The sequence below is a fragment of the Schistocerca gregaria genome, chromosome 4, assembly GCF_023897955.1.
Source record: "Schistocerca gregaria isolate iqSchGreg1 chromosome 4, iqSchGreg1.2, whole genome shotgun sequence".
Taxonomy (NCBI): Eukaryota; Metazoa; Arthropoda; class Insecta; order Orthoptera; family Acrididae; genus Schistocerca; species Schistocerca gregaria.
Window position 1 is genome coordinate 790396612 of NC_064923.1, and position 27088 is coordinate 790423699.

The 27088-nt window shown below is 44.5% G+C and overlaps 2 protein-coding genes across 2 annotated transcripts in view; both read left to right on the forward strand.

The window, feature by feature from the left end:
• Positions 1 to 27088, forward strand: part of LOC126267939 (uncharacterized) — an 892931-nt gene that overhangs the window by 319954 nt on the left and 545889 nt on the right. The gene's annotated exons all lie outside the window — the stretch shown is intronic.
• LOC126267938 (uncharacterized) lies at positions 17656 to 18738 on the forward strand. The gene has a single exon (XM_049973249.1). It carries the CDS (start codon positions 17656 to 17658, stop codon positions 18736 to 18738), a length of 1083 nt encoding a protein of 360 aa, XP_049829206.1.

Here is a 27088-nt window from a genome sequence, read left to right on the forward strand (position 1 = left end):
CGTCGGTCTTGACGGTACATGATTCAATATCAATAATAGCTAATAATGGCGCCTTGCTAGGTTGTAGCAAATAACGTAGCTGAAGGCTATGCTAACTATCGTCTCGGCAAATGATAGCGTATTTTGTCAGTGAACCATCGCTAGCAAAGTCGGTTGTACAACTGGGGCGAGTGCTAGGAAGTCTCTCTTGACCTGTCGTGTGGTGGCGCTCGGTCTGCAATCATTGATAGTGGTGAAACGCGGGTCCGACATATACTACCGGACCGTGGCCGATTTAAAGGCTACCACCTAGCAAGTCTGGTGTCTGGCGGTGGCACCACAAAGTGCATATTGTCATGACTATAGAAAGAGCCTCCTAACTGTCCCTCTACTGAATGCTGTAAGATGTGTTCATATCTTTCCACAGTTAGCGTTTTCTTGAGCTCCTAAAAGGGCCCATACCTAATCACGAAGAACACCCACATACCGTAAAACCATCTTCATTGTCCGTCACTGCTGGCACTGTACATGATGGCAGTTAATGTGCTGATGTAGGGAATCCGACGCTGTTGAACCAGGTTCCAATACATATCACTCCCCCCCACATTCTTCACGCATTATGGTGCAGATGGATCGTAATATTGTTCACAGTAGACGCCTTGAGGGAAAACCGATCGTGCTGAGACGGTTGTGTATAATCTGACATCGTCCTCCCACTTGCATTCAAATAGGTAGAGCCGTTCTGCCGCTTTTTGCTCAGGACTGTTACGAGCTACACTGTTCTGTTCTACAAAAGTCGGCCGCTGTGGCCGAGCGGCTCTAGGCGCTTCAGTCCGGAACTGCGCTGCTGCTACGGTCGCAGGTTCGAATCGTGCATCGGGCGTAGATGTGTATGATGTCTTTAGGTTAGTTAAGTTTAAGTAGTTCTAAGTCTAGGGGCCTGTTGACCTCAGATGTTAAGTCCCATAGTGCTTAGAGCAATTTGAATGATTTTGTTCTGCAAAAGTGAAGGATGAGAGAGAAAAAGTAACAGTACTCAGTCGAAATGAATGAAAGTGCGGAAGCATGTTGGCAGAGGAGTCGCATTCGTGCACAGACAGCTGACCATCACATACCTTGCAGTCAGCGTGACCACAGTGGCAAACGGGGCCGGCCGCGCTACAAGAGGAGGCTCAAGGAACGGAAAAAGGCAGCGTATGTCAACTAGCGAACAACGGTCCATTGAGATGGTGTTCCTCGTTACAACATGGCCCAGAGACTACATTTGAAGAAATTCATACGGGAAACTGGAAGTTCGACGAAGCGTGACGAATGTATCCCTGGAGTGTTGTATTGATCGCAGCTTTATTTCGAACCGTAAGCACATCTACCCAAAGCAGAGGGTCCGCAGCTCGTGGTCTCAGGGTCGCTTCCCGAGAACGGGGTCCCGGGCTCGATTCTCGGCGGGGTCAAGGATTTTCTCCTGCCTCGAGATGATGTGGTGTTTGTGTTGTCCTCACGATTTCATCGTCATTCATGGAAGTGGCGAAATTGGGCTGAGCAATGGTTGGGCATTTGTATGGACGCTGATAACCACGCAGTTGGGCGCCCCACATACCAAACATCATCATCATCATCAAAGCAGAGGGCGTTGTCGACCACAGCAGCAGATGACCTCTATGTTGTGCAACACGCAAGAAGGGACCTACGTCAGACAGCAGGTGCAATGCAGTCACATTTAACAGGATTGCAAGCCACACAATCTCACGCTGTACAGTGACACAGTGACTGCATGGGAGTTGTCTCTTTGTCCGATGACCAGTACGTCGTGTTCCGTTGGCACCCGCACATAAACGGCACAGTTTGCGATGACACCAAATGCATGGGGCCTGCGTCACCGAAGAGTGAAGTCATGTACTCTTCTCAGATGAGAACAAATTCAATCTTAACAGTTATCCTGGATGTACTCTCAATGGTAACAAGTGCGAACACGTAATGCACCCAGATACATTGTCTAACATCATCGTTTTCGTGGTCCAGATGGTATGGTGTGTGGCGGCAGGATGTTGCATGGACGCTCTGACTTCCAGAAAACGGTACATACCCCTGTCAACGCTGTTGCAATACTGTTTAGTTTCCCCATGTGGAGCCTTTCACGGTTGCATTGGACCGTGACTTCAATTTTACGAATGACAACGCGCTACCGTATCGAAATGCACAGGTTGAGGTGGTCTTGGAACGAGAAGACATTCGACGAAGGACTGGCCTCGCCGCCGCGTCGTCTAAAGCCCCATCGAACACGTGTAGGAGGAATTCGGGAGAGGTAGTGCAGCACGGCAGCATGCTCCAACAACCAGCCAGCAGTTGTCGACCGTACCGGTCGGGGAATGGAACGGCCTACCACAAGAACTCATCACCAAATTTGTGACCAGCATGGGAGGACGTTTCAGACGATGCATCTGTACGTGGTGATGACAAATTTTATTGAGAACCATCTTACACTTTTTTACAATGTCCACTGAGGCGTGGCTGGCTCATGTTATGCGTTGGATTAAACCTTGGTTGCTATTCTGTGTTTAGTCTCCCGCGGTTATCGCAATTATGCTGTTATAGTCTCTCTCAGCGAGTGGCAGCAGCGGTGTGTATCGATACTCGCACCTTGTACTGTCTTTATCGTGACGCTTACAGTTTCGGCTGTGCTGTGTGCGATCACTTGATCGGTTGGCATGCAGCAGCGAGGAAACCTCCGCAATGCGTGGTTCGGCTGGGGCCCACTGGCGGCGTCTACGCGCGGTCCCGGTGTGTGGTGCTGTTCCAGTTGCTACGAGGTCCGTGACTGACCGATCCTGGACACGAAAGTTGAGTTTTTTACTTAATCTACCAGAGAGTCACGACTGTTCACGATGTGTCGTTTTAATTTCTTTGTCGGCTGTTGGGACATTCCAGAGAGCAACAACGTGTGTTTTCAAGTTGGCAAATTTTAGCCACCCTCCGGTAAAGTTTAACTGTAATTAATTATTTTGAATTGAAGTGCTGTACTTGGTTATTTTGAATTGAAGTGCACCAGCGGAATCTTCTGCCCTGTAGTCGTTAACACCCCAATTACTTGCCCTGGCCGTTGACGTAAATTCAGGCAGTATATTTTCGTCATCGTGTTGTCGCTGTCCAGCGTTTCTTCTCGTCGCATTCAAGTAAGGAGCGCAGGAAGGACAACCGTTTGAATGCTTCTGTGCATGCAGTAACTAAGCTAATCTTCTCCTCACGATCCCTCTGTGAGCTACACTACTGGGGAGTAATTATTTAAAGCCGTTCTTCGAAACTTTGTAAACAGGCTTTTTGGGGATAGTTTACCTGTACATTCAAGAATCTGCCATTTCTTTTCTCTTCAGTATCTCCGTGACGCACACCGAAGGATCTAACAAACCTGTGACCAGGCGTGCTGCCCTTCTCTGTATACGTTCAGTATTCCCCGTTAGTCCATTTTGGAACATGCCCCACGCATTTTATAAATATTCTACAGGGTGGTCCAAAAGTCCAACACCCTGATAAAATCGAAATGGAGTAGCAAACACGGAAACAGAGTCCTTACACACCAGGAACGGGAAGGGGGAAACTCTATAGGCTATGCCATAAACATGGCGGCCATCTTGAAAGCCGCCATCTTGGATTCAACTCCAAAATTTCAAATGGGAATTTGGTCATGTGACATATCAAACAGATAGAGAATTTCACCAGAAAAACAATGACGTTGTTAATTTAAACATAGCTTTATTCATTCTCGGGTTATGGCAAATTACTTGCGGCAGCAGTGGGCCGATCGGCAGCGTTAGTATTACGCACTGAGAAGTCATAAAATGGAGTCTGAAACGGTGCAAAGTGGTTATCCCATGCCTTATATGTTACATGTGTTTAATGCTAGGTATCATTTATTCATGCTAACGTTTTAATCATTGTTTCCTTATTTATAGGTTACAAAATGTCTTTAACACGTGAAGAACGCATTGAAATCATCTTGATATCAGGAGAAAGAAGCACAGTCGTCATCCAGCCTGACAGCCCATCACTCGCAGCGCATTTGCCAAGCTTTTGGCCAAATTCCGAGCAACAGGTTCTGTCGCAGATAAACCTAAGTCTGGAAGACCAAAATCCGCCACCGATGAAGCAACAACAGTGAGCGTGTTATCAATATTTAGCAAGAGTCCAAGTACTCGTCGCCTGTCACAAGAATGTGGGGTTAGCCATACCTCCATACTGCGAATTTTACCGCAGCACAAATGGCACCTGTACAAAATTCAGCTGCTCCAACACCTGAATGAGGATGACCCAGACCGTCGGGTACAGTTCGCAGAATGGGTGACACAGCAGCTGCAGATAAACTCACATTTCCCCTATCAGGTGCTGTTCGGCGATGAAGTCAATTTCTTTATCAATGGTGAAGCGAACAAGCAGAATCACAGATACTGGTCCGACACATATCCGCACTGGATTGATGATTCCAAAACTGTCGACTCACAAAAAGTGATGGTCTGGTGTGGTGTGGTGTGTGGGGTACCAAAGTCGTTGGACCTTTTTTATTGATGTTACGTTAACAGCCAACGGTTATCTGAGGTTATTGGATGAAGAAGTGTTTCCCTCGTTGTTAACGGAGGACAGAACATTTCCGGAATTCTTCCAGCATGTTGGTGCCCCACCGCATTATGGGCACAATGTGCGAGCATACCTGGATGTGCAGTTCCCTCAAAAGTGGATTGGTCATAGTGGTGCTGTGGAGTGGCCACCACGTTCACCAGATTTGACTCCTTTGGATTTTTACCTTTGGGGTCATGTCAAAGCACTGGTCTGTTCTGTGAAAATACGGGATTTGCATCATCTAAAGCAGCGCATTGTTGATGGGTGTGATCAAATTCAGCCAGATGTGTTGGTCAAAGTTCATCAGGATTTGGTTTGGACGATAGCATTAACAATCCAACATAATGGACAACATATCGAGCCATTCCTATGACTGTTGGTGGTCTCTGGGCACTGTGTAACATCGGCGTAATGTCTCTTCGGCACATAACACACATGCAGCTGAGCGTCCCACCGCTGCCACATGTAACTGGCTATAACCCGAGAATGAATAAAGCTATGTTTAAAATAACAACGGTATTGTTTTTCTGGCGAAATTCTCTATCTGTTTGATATGTCACATGACCACATTCCAATTTGAAATTTTGGAGTTGAATCCAAGATGGCGGCTTTCAAGATAGCCGCCATGCTGGTGGCATAGCCTATAAAGTTTCCCGCTTCCCGTGCCTCATGTGTAGGGGCTCTGTTTCCTTGTTTGCTAATCCATTTGAATTTTATGAGGATGGTTCCGCACTTTCGGACCACCTTGTAGAATGAGCCTCACGAGTGATTTATAAGCAATCTCTTATGTAGAAGGACCGCTTTCCCCCCGTGTTCAGCCAATAAACCGAAGTCTATCGCCTGTTTTACCCACCACTGAGCCTACATGATAATTCCATTTCGTACCCCTACAACAGCTATGGCACTTGATAATGACAGATCATGCAAAATTGTGTAATTTGTAGGCAGCCGTCATCAGCAGGTGGTGTTGCCCTGGACGACCACTACGAAGCGAATCGTCAGTGTTCGATATTTCACGTCAGTCGCTGAGAGTTTGAATTGTGTTATTGAGCGTATCCTTATTCCGCCGCCACATACCAGTTCTGAACAATCCTCCCTGCAGTAAAACTGTAAAAAGATTACGCTCGCAGAGTCGTCTACATCTACATCTACATCTACATCCATACTACGCAAGCCACCTGACGGTGTGTGGCGGAGGGTACCCTGAGTACCTCTATCGGTTCTCCCTTCTATTCCAGTCTCGTATTGTGCGTGGAAAGAAGGATTGTCGGTATGCCTCGGTGTCGGCTCTAATCTCTCTGATTTTATCCTCATGGTCTCTTCGCGAGATATACGTAGGAGGGAGCAATATACTGCTTGACTCTTCGGTGAAGGTATGTTCTCGAAACTTTAACAAAAGCCCGTACCGAGCTACTGAGCGTCTCTCCTGCAGAGACTTCCACTGGAGTTTATCTATCATCTCCGTGACGCTTTCGCGATTACTAAATGATCCTGTAACGAAGGGAGCTGCTCTCCGTTGGATTTTCTCTATCTCTTCTATCAACCCTATCTGGTGCGGATCCCACATTGCTGAGCAGTAGTCAAGTAGTGGGCGAACAAGCGTACTCTAACCTACTTCCTTTGTTGTCGGATTGAATTTCCTTAGGATTCTTCCAATGAATCTCAGTCTGGCATCTGCTTTACCGACGATCAACTTTATATGATCATTCCATTTTAAATCACTCCTAATGCGTACTCCCAGATAATTTATGGAATTAACTGCTTCCAGTTGCTGACCTGCTATTTTGTAGCTAAGTGGTAAGGGACCTATCTTTCTATGTATTCGCATCACATTACACTTGTCTACATTGAGATTCAATTGCCATTCCGTGCACCATGCGTCAATTCGTTGCAGATCCTCCTGCATTTCAGTACAATTTTCCATTGTTGCAACCTCTCGATACACCACAGCATCATCTGCAAAATGCCTCAGTGAACTTCCGATGTCATCCACCAGGTCATTTATGTATATTGTGAATAGCAACGGTCCTATGACACTCCCCTGCGGCACACCTGAAATTACTCTTACTTCGGAAGACTTCTCTCCATTGAGAATGACATGCTGCGTTCTGTTATCTAGGAACTCCTCAATCCAATCACACAATTGATCTGATAGTCCGTATGCTCTTACTTTGTTCATTAAACGACTGTGGGGAACTGTTTCAAACACCTTGCGGACCCTTTGTAGCACAGTGATAAACCGAACAGTGTACAGAACTTCCATTGCCCTGTTCAAGAACAGAGGCACAGTGCGCTATTCTGAATTGCGTAACTATTGTATATTTAATTTACCTACGTTATGTCGGAGCCGCGCGGGGAAGCCCCGAGGTCTAGGACGCCTTGACACGGTTCACGAGACTGCGCCCGTCGGAGGTCCGAGTCCTCCCTCGAGCATGGGTGTGTGTATTGTCCCTAGCGTAAGTTAGTTTAAGTTATATTAAGTAGTTTGTAAGCCTAGGGACCGATGACCTCAGCACTTTCGTCTCATAGGAACTTATCACAATTTTATAATAAATGAAAGTACCAGTTTGCTTTTGTTCTACAATATTACTTTTATTGTTAACCGGTTTTCGGCTTACAAGGCCATCTTCAGACATTTATGTAGAACAAAAGCAAACTGGTGCTTTTCATTTATTATAATGTTGTTCTACCAAGGACCGACGGAAGATTCTGTTAATATGATAAGATGTACCGCAATTTTCGTTACGTCAGCAGGGATTTCCTGTCGTTAAAAAAGTAATAATAATAATAATTACTTTCGTGTCGCTCAATTGCCTGGTGCATGTTTTACAACTGAATACCTGTTCTGCTAAATGCGAGGAAAGCGGACTCACGGCTTAACACCGAGCGAGGTGGTGCAGTGGTTAGCACACTGGAATCGCATGCGGGAGGACGACGGTTAAATCCCGCGTGCGGCCATCCTGATTTAGGTTTTCCGTGATTTCCCTAAATCGCTCCAGGCAAATGGCGAGATGGTTCCTTTGAAAGGGCACGGCTGACTTCCTTCCCTAATCCGATGAGAATCCAAACAACGTGTCGTTCCTGGTTGATCTTCACATCGCTGCCAAGCGAAGGCTAGATTCAAGGTATATTGAACAGTCTCCTTGGTTCTACTGAGATCCGATCTTACCACCTCTCAGTTTCTCGGCAAGCGCTATACCAATAGACCACCAATTCCGACAAGAAAGTGTGGAGACAGATTTTCCGATCCAGAAAACCACAACCGCAACTTTTATTGCCATTTTATATAAATTCTACCGAACCATTGTTGCGGAACGTCTGCTGACTTTTCTCGTCCCCTTCTGTTTGCGAGAAGTGAAACAGTTAATCAACAAAACTGGCGTACCCTGAGCCTTTTGTGGCCCACCTGTTCGGACACGGTCCACAGGCAGCGATCTCCAGCCCGTGCGGTCAGGGCGGCTGGTACCCTGTAAAGCAGCCCTGCCGCGGACAGCCCGTAAGTTATTGAGAGCTTGCCGCAGACCAATTTACGGCCCGGCCTTTGTTCGACCAGCGTAATCGAACAGCGGGCGGTCACGATGCGGGCGCTAGCAGCTGCTCTGTTAGCGAATAGCACCGCAACGCGTATCAGCACTTCATTTTACTATCAACCTAACGCAGCCAACTGGAAAACGTGTTCATAGAGGGTGAGACTCGTTGGATCATGCGAAAGAATGTTTCAATGAGGAACCTTATATTGCGAGGCTGAAAAGTATAACATCTCTCATTTGTTACCGCTGAAAGTTGAGCCCCGCCATATTTTGACTGTTTCACGGCAGAAGTCCTTTAGAGAAAATGAGTCTCAGTCGATTTTCTACTTCATTATTTACTTTACTTATATAGAAAAAGAAAGTTACCTAAACCAGTCAAGTAGTTTCGGCAACACTCTAGTTAAAATATTCATTTACTGATAATCTCAATGAACTAATCGATCAAGATTTACTGTTAGAAATCAAAGTTCAGTTTATTTTTCCTGATTTCTTTTTGTTTTTGAGACCTATCTTACGCAAACGCAGTTTTACGAGTATGGGAATTACGCCGTCTGTCTAGAATGTGATAAAGTCTTAATTATAACAGATACGCTTTGGTTTATCCAAAAGCATCTTCATTGTTCACTGTAACGATTGTTTAAAGAGAACATGAACAATCCTCCTGCATCAAATTACTTTAACTATTCACTATTTTCGGCTCTCACGTTATTTCCGTACATTCTGCTACACCAAGGCGTTTAATTTTTAGCTATGTATTGAAACACCATATTTTCTCCTTTGCATGTTTTTACGTATACAAAATCTCCTCGTGTACATCATGCACAGTACTGGCCATTAAAATTGCTACACCAAAAAGAAATGCAGATGATAAACGGTTATTCATTGGACAAATATATTATATTAGAACTGACATGTGTTTACATTTTCACGCAATTTGGGTTCATAGATCCTGAGAAATCAGTACCCAGAACAACCACCTATGGCCGTAATAACGGCCTTGATTCGCCTGGGCACTGAGTCAAACAGAGCTTGGTCGGCGTGTACAGGTACAGCAGCCCATGCAGCTTCAACACGATACCACAGTTCATCGACAGCAGTGACTGGCGTATTGCGACGAGCCAGTTGCTTGGCCACCATTGATCAGACGTTTTCAGTTGGTGAGAGATCTGGAGAATGTGTTGGCCAGGGTATCAGTCGAATATTTCCTGTATCCAGAAAGGCCCGTACAGGACCTGCAACATGCGGTCGTGCATTATCCTCCTGAAATGTAGGGTTTCCAAGGAATCGAATGAACGGTAGAGCCACGGTCCACGGGTCGTAACACATCTGAAATATAACGTCCACTGTTCAAAGTGCCGTCAATGCGAACAAGAGGTGACCGAGACGTGTAAACAATGGCACCCCATACTATCATGCCGGGTGATAAGCCATTATGGCGAAGACGAATACACGCTTCCAATGTGTGTTCACCGAGATGTCGCCAAACATGGATGCGACCATCATGATGCTGTAAACAGAACCTGGATTCATCCGGAAAAATGACGTTTTGCCATTCGTGCACCCAGGTTCGTCATTGAGCACACCATCGCAGGCCCTCCTGTCTGTGATGCAGCGTCAAGGGTAACCACAGCCATGGTCTCCGAGCTGATAGTACATGCTGTTGCAAATGTCGCCGAACTGTTCGTGCAGATGGTTATTGTCTTGCAAACGTCTCCATCTGTTGACTCAGGGATCGGGACGTGGCTGCACGATCCGTTATAGCCAAGTGGATAAGATACCTGTCATCTCCACTGCTAGTCACAAGAGGCCGTTGGGTTCCAGCACGGCATTCCATATTACCGTACTGAACCAACCGATTCCATATTCTGCTAACAGTCATTGGATCTCGAACAACGCGAACATCAATGTCGCGATACGATAAACCGCAATCGCGATAGGCTACAACCCGACATTTATCAAAGTCGGAAACACGAGGCATCACAACCAAAGTTTCACCAGAAGACGCCGGTCATCTGCTGTTTGTGTATGAGAAATCGTTTGGAAACTTTCCACGTGTCAGCACGTTATAGGTGTCGCCACCGGTGCCACCCTTTTGTGAATACTCTGAAAAGCTAATCATTTGCATATCACAGCATCTTCTTCGTGTCGGTAAAATTTCGGGTCTGTAGTACGTCATCTTCGTGGTGTAGCAATTTTCATGGCTATTAGTGTATTCAGTTGGTGCATATCTCAATGAACTAATCTATCACGATTTACTGTTAGAAATAAAAATTCGGTTTCTTTTTAATTATTTGTAATTGTTTTTTAGATATATCTTAAGCAATCGCAGTTTTACGTGTGTGAGTAAAATCGTTCAAATGCTCTAAGCACTATGAGACTTAACATCTGAGCTCACCAGTTCCATAGACGTAGAACTACTTAAACCTAACTAACCTAAGGACATCACACAAATCCATGCTCGAGACAGGATTCGAACCTGCGACGGTAGCAGCAGTGCGGTTCCGGTCTGAAGCGCTTAGAACCGCTCGGCCACAGCGGTCGCCTATGGGAATTAAGCAGTCTGTCTAGTATGTGGTAAAGTCTGAATTATACCAGATACGCTTTGGTTTATTTAAAAGCATCTTCAGTGTTAACTGTAACAATTGTTGTTTTCCTTACAAATCAGGTTAACGAGAACATTAACAATCCTCCTGTATCAAATTACTTTCACTATTCACTACTTTTGGCTCTTACGTTATTTCCATACATTCTCCTACACGAATGCGTTTGATTTTTAGCATTGTATTGAAACACCATGTTTTCTCCTTTACATGTTTTTACGTATCCAAACTCTCCTCGTGTACTTCATGAACTTTGTTTTGACTTTGCAGAAATGCGGTCGTTTCTTTAGGGTCCCGTATATCAATAAAAAAACGTAACCCTTATATGATCGCTGTGTTTTGGTTTGTGTCTGTTCGACTGCTATAACATTTTTTCTCTGGAATGGGTGGACATCCTATTTGGAAATTTATGTCACATGGTAAGGTCTTTGGTCAATGCAATGAAAGAATATAGCCATTTTTGTCGTATATTTAAATACTCGCAAACTCAATCATTAAAACCTATAGGGTACTTCCCGCTGTCCTAGAATCATGAAATTTGGCAAGCAGCAAGCCTTTACAATAACAGCATAGCAAACAAACCGAAAATTGCTACTTTTTACTTATTTCATAAGCCAAAAATATTTCTATTTTCATTTCTTCTCTTACTTCAAACTTAAACTTTCTCGAAGGTTTTGAAAATCCGGGACCGTTATCTTTCCAGTATCAACGTCGATAACAGACGAAAATCGTTGAGATTCTCGATTCCAAATATGGATAAAAATAGAAATGATCGTAGGGCATCGTTGGCCGGGAGACCGCACCCGGGGAAGTTCGGCTGCCATGTGCAAGTAGGATATCCTTCGACGCCACATTGGGCGACTTTCGCGGCGGTGATGACGATGAAAACGACGATGAAGACAACAACGCCTAGTCCACGAGTCGAAAACATCATCAACCTGGCCGGGAATCGAACCCGGGCCCGCTTACGTAGGAGGCGAGTACGTTACCATCTTTTTTTTTTATTCTCATTTTGTCCGCGTTTGTTCGTTGTATCTGCTCGGGGCGGACGTCGTAAGACATCCGATTAAGTTCGTTGATGATCGATTAACTCAATTTTTTGTTACAGAGGGTACGTAACCCTCTGTCCGAACACGCTGAGCTACCATGCCACCTGGCAATTTTTTATGTGTATGTGTGTGTGTGTGTGTGTGTGTGTGTGTGTCAGCATCTGCTATTCCTCTATATGTCCCTATTTCTACATCAGTGTGTTTCCATTTGACCGACACTTCTCCACTCTGTTTATTATGGTATGGCGGTGGGTGTGTTCGTGAGTGCGATTGTTGCCAGGTTTATGTAATAATTTTTTTCTTGTGGCTAATGCTTATTACGCTGTTTAGTACGTGTTTCTTTTCTCTTACTGCCTTTAGAATTTGGAAATTTTCTTGTTGTGTTAGATGTTTTACTGAATGTGATTATTTTCCTGACTCTTTCTATTGCGCAGACTGAGAGTTTTGTTGTCGAGACCGAGAGAGACAGCGCAGTGTTTAGGACACTGGGCTCACTTTCAGGAGGACGACGGTTCAAGTCCGCGAGCAGGCATCCTTACTTAGGTTTACCGTGATTTCCCTAAATCGCATAAGGCAAATGACAGGGTGGCTCCTTCAGAAGGCTACGGCCCATCACAGCTATTATGTTGGAGTCTATAAATACAAGGCTTTTTATGCACGTTAACATCCCCTTATCTACATCTACAGCTACGTTTGTATCATACTCCGCAAGACATCTAATGGTGTGTGTCGGAGGGTACTTTCGTTACCACTATCTGATCCCTCCAACCCTGTTCCACTTGTGAACAGTGCGTGGGAAGATTCACTGTCATAAGCCTCTGTATTGGCTCTAATTTCTCGAATTTCTCCTCGCGGTCAGAACGAGAGATGCATATGGAGGGGAGTACTATGTTGTCTCCACTGAAAAGTGCTGTTCCTAAGTTCCAATAGTAAATCTCTCCGTGATGCACAACGCCTCCCTTGCAACATCTGCCTATGGAGTTTGCTTAGCATCTTCGTAACGCTATCTCGCCAGTTAAACGACCCGGGGACGAAACGCGCTCTCCTCGTTGGATCTTCTCTACCTTCTCTATCAGTCCTACCTGATAGCGATCCCAGATCGATGAACAATACTCAAGAATTCTTCCGTGGATTAGTTAAGTTTCCTTAAGATTCTTCCGATGAATCTGATTCTGGTGTCTGCTTTTCACACTATCTGTTTTATGTGGTCATTCCACTTAAGGTCACTTTGGAAAGTTACACCTAGATATTTTACGGCAGACGCTGTCTCCAGTTGTTTGTCTTCAATAGTGTAGCTGTACAGTAGTGGATTTATTTTCCTATATATGCGCAAAATGATGCATTTATTTACGTTCAGGGTCAATTGACAGAACCTGCACCAGTCACCAGTTCTCTGCCGATCGTTCTGCAAATTCTTACTATCTTCTGGAGTTGCTACTTTGCTATATAAAAACTGCATAATCTGCAAATAACCTTTAACAGCATCCGACGATTTCTACTAGATTATTTATAAATATTATAAAGAGCAACGGTCCTATCACACTTCCCTGTGGTACTCAGGATATTACCATTACATCTGTAAATTTTGTTCCGTTAACAGAGACGTGTTGAGTTGGTTCTGCAAGAAAGTCTTGAATACAATCGCAAGCCTGCTCCAATACTCCGTAAGATCGTATTTATTTCATTAAACGACAGTGCGGAACGGTGTCAAGTGCCTTACTGAAATCAAGGAACACGTCATCAACCTTAGCGCCGTTGTCCACTGCGCTGTAGATCTCATGGAGGAATAAAGCGACATGTGTTTCGCAGGATCTCTGTTTGCAGATTCCATGTTGATTTTTATAGAGGAGCTATTAATATTCCAAAAACGTCATAATTCTTGAGCATAAAACATGTTCCATAATTCTACAACAGACTGACACCTTGCGACTACTAAGAGATTGTATTTATCTCATTATCTGCCATTTCGACGTTCGTACGACGCGATGAAATAACTCCGGAACACCGAATTCAGTATTTCGGCCTTCTCTCTGTTATCTACCGTTTCAGTGCCGGTGTGGTCGCTGAGAGAATGAATAGACGATTTTGACCTACTTACTGATTTCACAAACGACCAAATTCTCTTACGGTTTTTACTCAGGTGTCAGGTGGGTTGACAACGTCTTACTTTCATAATCACTAAGGCTTGTCTCATTGCTCTCCTTACTCTCATTTTCGTTTCTTTCGGCTTTTGTTTGCTAGCTAGATATTTGCTTTTCTTGAATCTGAGATGAAGTGCTCTTTGTTTACGTAGCTCTTTTCTAACACGGCTATTAAACCGTGCTTGATCTTCCCCGTCCCTTAAAACCTTTCTCTGAACATACTCGTCTAGAACATATCGCATGAGCCTCTGATTTTTTTCCATTTGTTCTCCACATCTTCGTTCTCATCACCGAATATTTGATGCTGAGTGGTAAGGTATTCTGAAATTTGTATCCTGACACACTTGCTGAGCAAATATATCTTCCTACCTTTCTTAATATTCCTTATTTGATCTGTTGTCATAGATGCTGTCACAGCCTTATGATCATTGATACCTTCCTCTACGTTAACTGATTCGGTAAGTTCAGGTTTGTTTGTTGCCAGGAGCTCTAAGGCGCTACACTCACGAGTTGGTTCTCTATCTATCTGCTCAAAGTAATTTTCGGAGAAGGCATCCAGAACAATCCCACACGAATCCCTGTTTCTGGCACCAGTTTTGATGGCATTACACTCCTATCATATACCTGGCAAGTTGAAGTCACCCCCTATTACAACGGCATGAAAAGGTACTAACGATGTCCGGAAGTTGTGTCTGAAGCGCTCTACGACTACATGTCGTGGTCCAGGTGGCCTATAAAAGCCTCCAGTCACCATTTTATACTGTTCTTTGATACTCATTTTCAACCAGATTAATGCACATTTGGAATCAGTGAAAAATTCGCTAGATTTTATCGAATTTTTTTACTGTAATAGACACATCGCCACCTTTGGCGACTAATCTATCCTTACGATAAACATTCCAATCTGAGCTTAGGATCTGGTTTCAACCGTCTTTTTGTTCCCAGTATTATCCGTGAATTATAATCTTCAGCAAGCGATAATAATTCCGGGACCTTTCCTTCGATGATCCTGCAGTTTACTAAAATCATATTAATCGTTTCTATCTCTGGCTTACGAGAATCAAGATTGTCTGAGGTCACTGTGGCTGATTTAACAAGCAAATCTTCTTTGGCCCCAAGGGAGGGGTTCTCTAACCTAAATAAGCCCGATGTACACGCCACACGTACAGTAGTAGCCCATTTCTGCGTGCAGCGCACGCCAGGCCCATTAAGGCGAACCCTACAATTCTGCACCCAATAGCGGAGGTCGATAAACTCCCATCCCACACCGTCGCAGAGTCGTCTGAGCCTCGGCTCCAAACCGGAGGACCGCGATCCACTCTGAGTACGATGCTACAAGTAGCTTTACTTGCAACCCGCGTGCGTTCCTAGTAGCGTTCAGCAAACCGGCCAACCGCCGAAAGGAGCCGAGGACGGCCTCAGAACCCAAGCGGCAGGCGTCATTCGTGCCGACATATGCCACTACATGTAAGCCGGTTGCACCCAGTGCGCTCGATAGCCTCTGGCAGGGCCTCCTCCACATCACGAATGAAACCTCCCGGCAAACATACCGAATGTACACTGGAATTCTTTCCTGCCTTGTCTGCCTTCCAGGACCAGAGGTGACAGAAATGACCATTTACAGGAGGAAGGTGCAGCTGGCAATAACAGCCCACAGATAAAGAGTCCTTGCAGCGTGGCACAGTGTTGAAATCACTGGTCGCGGATTCAGAATGAACGGGGCTCAAATCTGCAACCAGCTATCCTAGTCGAGGTTTCCGTATGTTTCTTAGTCCACTGGATACTGGGATTAAAAAAGCACGGTTCCCGTTTCCTTCTCTATCTCTGTCAAGTTCAAGCTCGTCTTCCGTCACATACAACGTCAGAGTCGAAGAAGCATTAATCCTAGCCCTCCTTTCTTCCTTCCTTTCCACGTTTATCATCAACATGCAGCGGTTTTATTTTGTTATTTTCTTTGATGCATTATTTATGAAATTATTTTCTCTACTGCTGACAGTTTATGTGACTCAGCTACACGAAACTAACTGTGCTGCTGCTAGAATCAAGAGTAACAGATCTGTGGTCCAGAGAGCCGACAACGAGTCTGAGTCGATGAGCTAATCACTTTCTTCTCTGTACAGCACAGAAATGACTACGATCAGTCAGCACAGTGCTGGATTCAGGACCTAACAGTGCCGACCTCTTTCTAGGTTTTCACAAAAAAATTCATATCAGCGGAATTCTTCAGCTCACCTTTTGTAAATGCACTTCAGTGATCTTTTTTATGTCCAGAAAAGCATGCATCATTGCTTGAGATAATATACCTCTTAAGCGAGTAGCATTCTCCCCAAAGACTCCTTGCAGTTCGTATGTTGCATTCATCTTTCGTCCGTACACTAGTGTTTATAAATAACCCAGAAAACAGAATTAACGTACACACTCATGCTGTTGAAGGACTAGAGATAGGACGTTCACATTCTCAGGACAATGTCTTAACGTGTTCTTCTGAAATGATTAGTATTTCAGTCATCTTGGCTCAGCATGTGTCTACATCTACATTTATACTCCGCAAGCCACCCAACTGTGTGTGGCGGAGGGCTCTTTACGTGCCACTGTCACTACCTCCATTTCCTGTTCCAGTCGCCTATGGTTCGCGGGAAGAACGACTGCCGGAAATCCTCCGTGCGCTCTCAATTCTCTCTAATTTTACATTCGTGATCTTCTCGGGAGGTATAAGTAGAGGGAAGCAATATATTCGATATCTCATCCAGAAACGTACCCTCTCGAAACCTGGACAGCAAGCTACACCGCGATGCAGAGCACCGCTCTGGCAGAGTCTGCCACTTGAGTTTGCTAAACATCTCCGTAACGCTATCACGCTTACCAAATAATCCTGTGACGAAACGCGACGCTCTTCTTTGGATCCTCTCTATCTCCTCTGTCAACCCGATCTCGTACGGATCCCACACTAATGAGCAATACTCCAGTACAGGTCGAATGAGTGTTTTGTAAGCCACCTCTTATAAGGCCTTGAGTTAGCTCTATGTGTCTTGTGCGTATGCAGTAACTGTGATGGTGTTCCCCCTTTCTGAGGCGAAACAAATTTTGGGAATCATTATCAAGCAACTAGAACCTGGATTCATTCGTAAACACTATCTGAAGCCATTCCTTTTCCCAGTGGCGTTGTTCCATACACCAGTGCCGTCTAGCTCGTTCGTGAAAGGTAGGAGGAGAAGTGGACTACGTGTCCTGTTGTCCTGTTGTCTAGTTGCATAGGCTTCTCTACAGGCCCTGACAATTCGTTCCATCAACTCGTATAAGGCGCGAATGCCATGCTGTGTTATAGCCACCAATGCTGCCTTCGCATGGTTCCAAAGGTCATCTGTGGCGCTTAGCACTGGGTCACAGCGCCGCACCCGTCGTTTCACCGTACCTCACACATTTTCAGTTGGCGACAAGTCTGGTGATGCGGCGGGCCATGGCAAAAGGCTGACATCCTGAGACACGCCTTCGTACAGAAGCGTGTTGTCGTGCATTGTCTTGTGGAAACCTGGCTTCTTGCCGAAACTGTATGGGTTTGGGCCTCAATATGTAATCTACATATGTCGCGCTAGTCACAGTTCAGGACACGCGTAAAATCTTCTTTGTGTTTGTACCCAATAGCATCCCACGCTATGGGAGGAGGAGAAGTGGACTAACCCGTGCTGTAATAAACGGCCACGGACTGTCACCCTTGCCTCATTCCGGCATTATCGCTCGCCGCACCAACATGTCTGGACGCCAGAATAGAAGACGAGGAGAACAAGTCGCCGCAATCGTTAGCCTCCTGGGCCAAGCGCTTGGACTGGACAGCAAGCAGAAGAGGAAGAAACCTGTACAATGCTTCCGCTGTCAGAAGTTGGGACACTTCGCCGCGGACTGTACAGGAAGACTCGCGTGTTCGAAGTGTGCAAAGTCGCACCTCACACGCGACTGTACGAAGCCCAGGGAAGCCGCTGCTACATGTTGTAATTGCGGAGGTTCTCACGCCGTCAACCACCGTGGCTGCAGTTACCTCAAGAGCTGTCGTCGCGGGAAGGAGCGGCACATACACCGACGGCGAATTACTGCGCAAGAAGAGGTGACAAGAAATCAAGATGCTCTGTCCGCGCATCGCGCCACTGGCACTTCTGCCGGTGCTGGCGCGAGTGGAGGGCCGCGATGCTGCAACCCCTACAGCATTCACAAGATCGACGATGCTGTTGCCAACGCAGTTGCTGCTCTCAAGTCTGCCATGGCAGCGGAGAGCGCTGCACCTCAGGCCGAGGTGGACGAGGTACGCCTCCAGCTCGCGCAGCTCCGCGAGTTGCTGGCCAGCAAATCTCGCAAGGGGCGAGATGTTACGACTGCCACCATCGCCACGCAGACGGACGCTCTCCCGGCTCATGCGGTAACGCAGTATGCTGTGGGGACGCCCATGGATGTGGCAAACGAGATGATTGCCCCCTCCTCGAAGGAGGAGGACCGGCGGAAACAAGATTCCGAGCCAGCTCCACCAGCAATGCGAGATGACGTGACCAAAGGCATCGAAACGTCCGCCCGACCTTCCGAAGACAAGGCGGGACTGCCGCTGCTGGGAGATGAAGTCACAACTGCTGCGCCCATCCAAGAACAGGACACAGAAGATGGAGTCCACACGCCGCCAGCAGAGACAGAGATCACTGCGCCAGAACTGCTGAAGATGGTCGCAAAATCATTGCGTAACAAGACGTTCGCGCATCTCAATACACCGTACCTCTTACCGCCTCCAATGTTTCTAAACCACCTCTACCCCATAAGCCTTATGATTTCGGCTGGGCAATTGCAAATCTGACTGCCGTCATTCCTAAGAGGAACTTGGACCTTATAAACCGCTTCCCTATTTTTACCGACTATGACTGGCAGCGTATAATCGCTGCTATTCCGAGAGTCAAGCAGAAGAAGAACAAACATTCCTCTTCCTCTCGCCGCTACATCCCTAGCACCCATTGTATTTTATCCTGTCGAGCTCAGACAAGTTTTAGTAAACCCTTTTTAATCCCAGTCAATTTTACCTTTATACGTGTGGAGTAAATGTCAACTGACAACAGACTCCGTTACTGTAGACCACCTCAGGGTAGGTTGTCCATACCAGAGAGCTGCAAGCAACCCTTGCCAGTGTACGATGTGTTACATCGTCCCACAGCTGCGCCAGAGCCGAGGAGTTCGCACTTCTGTCCTGCAAAACCATTTGGATGAGGTGTCAGTCTTTTCGGAGGAGGGGCGAAATGGTCTGCGTGGTGCGACCTTACCCATCTTGTCGTGTCTACGGCCTTCCGTGAGCCATTCGGTACACACCAGTTGCACTGCCGACACACTTTGTCCCACACGAGGAGCAATTTCCCGGATGCATCCACATACTCTCTCATGCCAATAATGCTCCGCCGTTCAAACTCACTGATTTGACGATACGGTTAGCGCATACGTCAGCGAGGCATCCTGCACGTCTGTTCAAGTTGCACTGATCCATTACCTTCGCTCTATAGCGACAACGAGAGTCGCAACCACATTTTATTGATAGGTGGCGTTGCGCGGCGATATCGATACTGACCTTGAACCAGGGCACAGAAATGGTTCAAATGCTAATCATTTCTGCAGAACATACTAACACACATGTCCAGTAAATATGAAAGCCCTATTTCTAGCCGTTCAAGGTGTTCAGTTTTTCTGAACATGAATGTATACTCACTGGCCTCTTTACTCTGAGCCCATAGTTCAAACAAGAAACTTGGACCAAGAACCTCAACTTTTCTAGGCAGTGATGAAACCCCAAAAGTACAGAGAGTTGCTCCTAGATTATTAACGAACTCAAGAGGTCCGTTATACAACATACAGAGTGTTTCACAGTCTCTGCGGGAGTCGTCTTGGGGTGACAGATCACGTCATGGACGTCAGAGACAAAATGTTCACTGAAGCTCTCCGACGACACCAGGCGTCGCTTAAGACCGGCTTTATGCCCGTGACAGACGGCAGGGTGTAGGCAGTTTTCGGTGTTTGTGTAGAACGAGTATTGCCTGTAATACAGTTATATGCTCTGCGTGAAACTCATTGGGCCCACAAAATTAACGCTCCTGGTTCGCTTCGAGACACTCATTCTTAATTTTTTCTTGTTGAAGATCACTCTGTCGTTTTACTGGGGCAGGTAGTATGCTGCACAGCTGTTTGGCAAACCCTGCATCCACGCGTGGTGGCGGCGCGGTTTGAGGCGCCCTGTCACGGACTGGGGGGCCTCTCCCGCCAGAGGGTCGAGTCCTTCCTCGGGCATGGGTGTGTGTGTGTTTGTCTTAACATGTTAGTTTAAGTTACTATAAGTAGGTTGTAAGTCTAGGGACTGATGACCTCAGCAGTTTGGCCCCTAAAGAATTCACACAGATATTGAACAAACCCTGCTATTCGGTGAGACCCCGTCGTTCCAGGATCGGCAAATACTAACGCAACCTGACTTCAACGAGAAGCCTCATCGAACATTTTGATCCCAGTAAAAGCTGTTCTCCATGACGTGATCTTTTGGATCTATTGCCCTATACGTTGTCGCAAGTACTGTGAAATTACTGTATGTTTATAACAAAACTTTCTGCATAAACAGCCAGGAAATGCGCTGAATATGCTACCGAAGAAAATCATAATCATACGCCTATCACCCATTATTTACAAGTGCATGAAATTAAAAAAATAATCGATTTTGTTAAAGGCGAGTAACTCAAAATTTATCCAATTTCCTGTTTTTAGTTGTTTCAGAAACTCTTCAGGTGGCATACCTCATTGTTTTAAAAGGGCGTTCTTAATACCTCATGCTGAACGAGAAACTCAGGCCAAAGACTACAGTCGCTTTTGAATGGACGTATGTCACTTTGCCTCTTTAAAAAATCTCTTGGCATCGCTATATGACAAAATGAATAATGTTGATAGCATGTGTAGTGGTGATTACGACGACAAATCACGTAAAAGAAAACGTGGTGGACAACATTCGTTACATAAGAGATACGATTTTTCGCTGTGAGGGGTCACAGTTGTTGTAACCGAGATTTTGGAATCATCACCAAAATTCCCGAAACAAATTATACAATCTATTCATTCGATCAGGATATTCGTCACGTTATAAAGAATTCTGAACTAGGAAAGTCTGTGATGAAAGAAGTGTCAACCAGAGATATTTTGAGTTTCATAAGCTGACAGAAATTGTACTACAAAAGGATGATATTTCTGAAGAGACAGCCGGCCGGAGTGGCTGTGCGGTTCTAGGCGCTACAGCCTGGAACCGAGAGACCGCTACGGTCGCAGGTTCGAATCCTGCCTCGGGCATGGATGTGTGTGATGTCCTTAGGTTAGTTAAGTTTAATTAGTTCTAAGTTCTAGGCGACTAATGACCTCAGAAGCTAAGTCGCATAGTGCTCAGAGCCATTTGAAGCATTTGAACCTGAGGAGACAAAAAGCAAACCCATAAACAAAAGAATTAAACTTTCAGTCGATAATGTTTTTCACTTTGTCTATTCCCATCGAGAAGTATTCCATAATAAACGTCTCGTTCAAATACATCAGCACCACCATCATCGGTGTCATACCTTCTTGGAAAAATCCTCATTAAAACAGCGAAGATTCAAGACCTGATGAAAACTGAAATCTACATTCCTCAAGAGTGCAATGATTTCTGCACGGTGAAGAATTTCTTTGCCAACAAAACGTGAAAATGAAACAGGATGAAAACAGTGGAAACATTTAACGCTGTTGATAACTGTGTAGGTGCTATTTTACTTCATATTATTGTGAGCTGAAATATAAACTACAGTTCTTATTAATATTTTGTATGCCTCTCAAAAATCAGCAAGTGAAATTTATAAAAACAAAAGATAAGTTAATTCTGACCGTATTTGAATAATTAGGTTACATTTCTTTTCAAAAATTGCTCTGAGCACTATGGGACTTAACATCTGTGGTCATCAGTCCCCTAGAACATAGACCTATTTAAACCTAACTAACCTCAGGATATGACACACATCCATGCCCGAGGCAGGATTCGAACCTGCGACCGTATCAGTCGCGCGGTTCTGGACTGAGCACCTGAACCGACATTTCTTTTAAAATAGCATAAATCAATAAAGCTGTGAGTACCGGGCGTGAGTCGTGCTTCGGTAGCTCAGATGGTAGAGCACTTGCCCGCGAAAGGCAAAGGTCCCGAGTTCGAGTCTCGGTCGAGCACAGTTTTAATCTGTCAGGAAGTTTCATAAATCAATAAAGTTTATAGTTTAGTGAAACATACCATACTTATTTAAGGTGAATACTTATGTGATATAATCTTACGTAGTAACTTACCAATCACATGAAACGATTAAAATGCATATACATTTCGTACTTTAGCCTTGGCAAAATTTTTAATGTGTTCAAAAGGCTCTAAGCACTACAGGACTTAACATCTGAGGTCACCAATCCCATAGTCTTAGAACTACTTAAACCTAACTAACCTAAGGACATCACACACATCCAAGTCCGAGGCAGGATTCGAATCTGTGACCGTAGCAGCCGCGTGGTTCCGGACTGAAGGGCCTAGAACCGCTCGGCCACAGTGGCTGGCATTTAACTTCAACATGCACATCTGTTGCAAACATGTTTTAACACATAAACGATCAAACACATAATTTCAGCTGCAAAATAATGCAATTCAGTATTGCGTCTGCTAAGTCTGTTTTGCATTATTGACTCACCGCAAATGATTTTCTATCTGCTCCCACAGCTTATGTTGCTATTGTTGGATCAATATACAGGTTGTCTGATAAGGATTCACGCGATTTCTTAACACTGTACCTGCTGCACGAATGCAGAACTTGAAGTAAATCTTAAGATTCGCGTTAGTTTTATAAGTCGCAGCCCACTTTGTAGCTAGGGATTTTGCTCACTCATCATTACCCAAAGTTCGTCGAGTGAAGAGGGAGATGACGCAACAACAAACGTTCTACGTTCTCTATTGGAATCGTGCAAAACGGTTATAACTGTTCGGAGCGATTTTCGTTACGAATACGTCCATAACAATCGATCGACCGTATGGAGAGTACGGACCTCGCATTGTGCCATTGGCTTTCCACCGCATGCTATTTTTCTGTTTTCGTGAGGAGTGGGCGATGCGGTTTATCAGAGACTATGCCTACGTGCCTCCCTTTTTGTTTCCAGTATTGTGTAAACTGCAGTGTTGCTTAGCAACAGCAGTGAATGCATCTCTAGACATTCCAGCAAAAGTGTGGGTGATTTGTAAGCCAAGAATGTGTGTCACCTGGATCACGTGTTTCAGTGCAGTGTCATAGACGCTACATCCTCGCTGTCCAGATACATGTGTCGGTAAGAAGTAGAGTGGGTGGAAGTTTCATTTGATAAAACCAAGTACTCGACTGTACTCTCCCTCATTCTGGTTACTGAGACGCGAAGAAGTATTTCTCACTAGCGTTTCGATAGGGCACTGCTCAATGACGTATGACTTACGATGCTCCAATATGTGGCGCTTGTAGTGTATGGTCTTCAGTATGTCACAAATTAACTGACTGTAGTTTATATTCAGATACGAGGGCAGGGGTTAGTTTATCAGGTGATCTGACCTATAGGAGAAGGTTGCATGTGTTGCCGGTATGGCTATCAAATGATCTGAAAGCTACAGTTTCTGAGAATTTTTAAACTGTTATACTGTCTTTCAACTAGGGTTTTAATAGCAAATTTTAACATAGATAGATTTGCAGATTTTACATTCTTCATGACTGCGTTTGCCTGGGTAGCTGAATGTGAGTGAAATTGGAAGAGGATGATCGTAGCTTCCAATGAAATTTGGCAATTCTTGTATTGCAACTTCCGTGATATCTAAATATGTTTTTTCAAAGGCATCGGCGCATTAGATATCTGATGAATGATGACTGCTTTTTGGGTCAATGCTTTTTGACGGAAATATTTATTTGTTACACCTTTAATTAAAAACTATCAGTTTCGATCTTGCGTTTAGTATTCTATCGAAAGTTTTAGCAGAAAACGTCAACAAGCAACCTATCAGTATAATATCAACATAATATTTATTTCTTCGACAGCTGTCTAAAGCCGCCGGACCTGACTGATGAAATCATGGTTGCTAAAATGTATTGGCTTATGAAATGGAGAAGAGTGCTACATTGTGCTCTTCAATCTGAATACCCGCTTGATGCAGTTCTGCACGCCAGCCTATTGAGTGCCAGTCTCTTCAACTGTGCAGAGCTATTGTAGCCTACATCTGCCCCTCTTTACTATATTCGGTCCTTGATCTCCCTCTGTATTGTTTATGATCACAGTTCCCTTCGCATTTAAGTTTAATATTCCCTGATGTCTCAGGATTTGTCCTACTGACCGATTCCTTCTTTCATTCAGATTGCTCCACAACATTCTTTTCTTCGGTACCTCTTTACTAGCCGTACGATGGAGTCCTCTAATCTTCAGCATTCTCCTGTGATAATAATGTACAAAATCATCTACCAGTATTACATTCACGTCTATACGGTTTATCGTATACTTTTGCGGAAACACTCCAAATACTTTCACAAGCATCAATCTAACACTGAAATTTGCATCAGATATTGATACAGTTCTCTCCTTCAGAAACACTTATTTTGTTATTTCCAGTCTGTATTTTATATCCTATCTGCTTCTGTCATTTTCAGTTATCTCGTTTCACAAATACCAAAACTATTCTCTTACTTTTAGTATCTCGTCCCATGATCACATTTCCTCTGCACCTACTGATTTTAATTAACCACATTCCATTATCCTTGTTTTACCTTTATGGACGGTCATGTTCTAATCATTTTTCAAGACGTTATTCATCCCCCTGAACTGATATTCCAAGAGCTGTGACATTTCTGACAGAATTACAGTGTCGTCGGAAAACATGGATGTTTATCTTACTTCTCCCCTGAACTGTACTTCCCTTTCCAGTGGCATGTTAAATACCTTTTACTCCTTGCATATTATACACATTAAATTACATCGAGGACAGGCTAGAACTTTGTCTCACTTCTTTTTTAACCACTCCTTCCTTTTCCTGTCTTTCGACTCCTATAACTGCAGTCAGCTTTCTACTCAAGTTGGAGACAACCTTTCAGTCTTCGTATTTTAATCCCTGCTACCTCCATAACTTTATAGAGTGTATTCCAGTCAACATTGTCAAAGATATTGTCTGAATTTATAAATGCTGTAAACATAGTTCTATCTTTCTTCAGTTTAATAAAAACCGTAGGGTCAGTTATTGCATCGCATGCTCTTAAATTTCTCCGGAACTCAAATTGAGCGTCCCCGACCTGGGCCTCTACCGTTTTTTCATCCTTCTGCGAATAATTCATGTCAGAATTTTGCAACCATGATTTGTTAACTCTTTAGTTCTGCAGTTGTCAGCACCTGACTTCTTTGGAATTTGATTTATTAAGTTCTTCTTGAAGCCTAGGGGTATTTCACCTGTATAATTCAATCACTGCTGCATTATCCAAATATGTAATAATTCCAAGGGAATGTCATCTATTCCAGGTTCCTTGTTTATGATTAGGTCTTTTAGGGCTCCGTCTAATTCTTCTCGCCGTATAGAATCCCCCATTAATGGCACAGTAAATTACAAACCTTTTGCGTACCCCCTGTTACCGGAAATCTCAGTGCTGAGTCTTCAGTCGCTTTGAAATACAGGGTAAAGGGTTCGTAAATTTTTTAGTATATGGTAATATATATTAAGTCGAATAAAAAATGTCTTACATTCCGTGTCCAGTTTTTGTTAGTTGCACAGATACAACTGATTACAGAGATAAAATTTTATGTCACTTGTTGGTACCCCATTTGTTTATGTATCTATGGTCACTTTTGTTTTAAAATTCAAGATGCGAAGCTGTGCTTGGTTTTTCGCAGTTGAATTTTCCAAATGTAATTGATTATAATCTGTTGCTCAATGCTACTGTATCGTTAAGACATGCCCGCTGTATTTACAAATACTGTGTGTGCCGATATGGTACTTGTGTGCGCATTTTGTAATGAAAACGCTGCCGCTGCTTGTCGAAAATAGGATAGACGATTTCCTAGCCGCAGAGTACCAGATTCAAGACTGTTCCTTCGTATTTTCACTAAACTGCGTGAGTCATATTTTGCCTAAACGTGCAAACGAACAGAGTAAAGATGAAGTAGAAGGCATTATTCCTTGGTAGAACGTAGTCTTTCAACAAGCACACGTACAATTTCTGCACGTATCGGTGTTACATATATACAGGAAAATAGCACACACTACGTGTGCATGGTCTCTGTCCTTATCATTTACAGCGGATTCATTTTAGAGGAGCAGATGAAGGAAGATGATTGGAATTCTGCCTTTTCCTGATTGTAAATCGTCGAATAATTAATACTATTCACTGACAAAGCCACTTTCATACGTGACAATATTAATAACACATCTGTGGGACGAGGTGATGGTAGGGTTCGAGTGTGGCGCAGACCCCACGAATCCATGGATTCAACTTGTCAACAAGACACTGTACAAGCAGGTGGTGGCTGTGTCCATATGGAATGGACTATGATCCACCGCGCTGAGTGGCTAAGAGGTGCGAGGCGCCATGTCACGGATTGCGCGGCCTCTCCCGCCGGAGGTTCGAGTCCTGACTCGGGCATGGGTGTGTGTGTTGTTCATAGCATAAGTTACTTTAAGTAGTGTGTAAGTCTAGGGACCGATGACCTCAGCAGTTTGGTCCCTTAGGAATTCACACACATTTGAACATTTGACTATGACCCAACTGAATCGATTATTGATGGAAATGGCTGCGTTGGGCTACTTGGAGATCACCTGCAGCCATTCACCGACTTCAGGTTCCCAAATAACGATGGAGTTTTTATGAATGACAATGAGCCACATCACTAGGTCGCAATTGTGTGCTAATGATTTGAAGAATATTCTAGACAATTCTAGCGAATGGTTTGGCAACCCAGATCATCCCACTAGAATCCGATCTAACATTTATGGAACATTATCAAGAGGTCACTTCGTGCACAAAATTCTGCACCGACACCACTTACGGAACTATGGGGGACTATAGAGCAGCATGGCTAAATCTGGAGGGGACTGCAAACAGCTTGTTGAGTCCATGTCACGTCGAACTGAGAAAAAGGTCCGGCACGAT

Excerpts from the sequence above, each read along its gene's own strand:
- LOC126267938 (XM_049973249.1), top strand. The coding sequence starts at position 17,656 with ATGTCTGGACGCCAGAATAGAAGACGAGGAGAACAAGTCGCCGCAATC.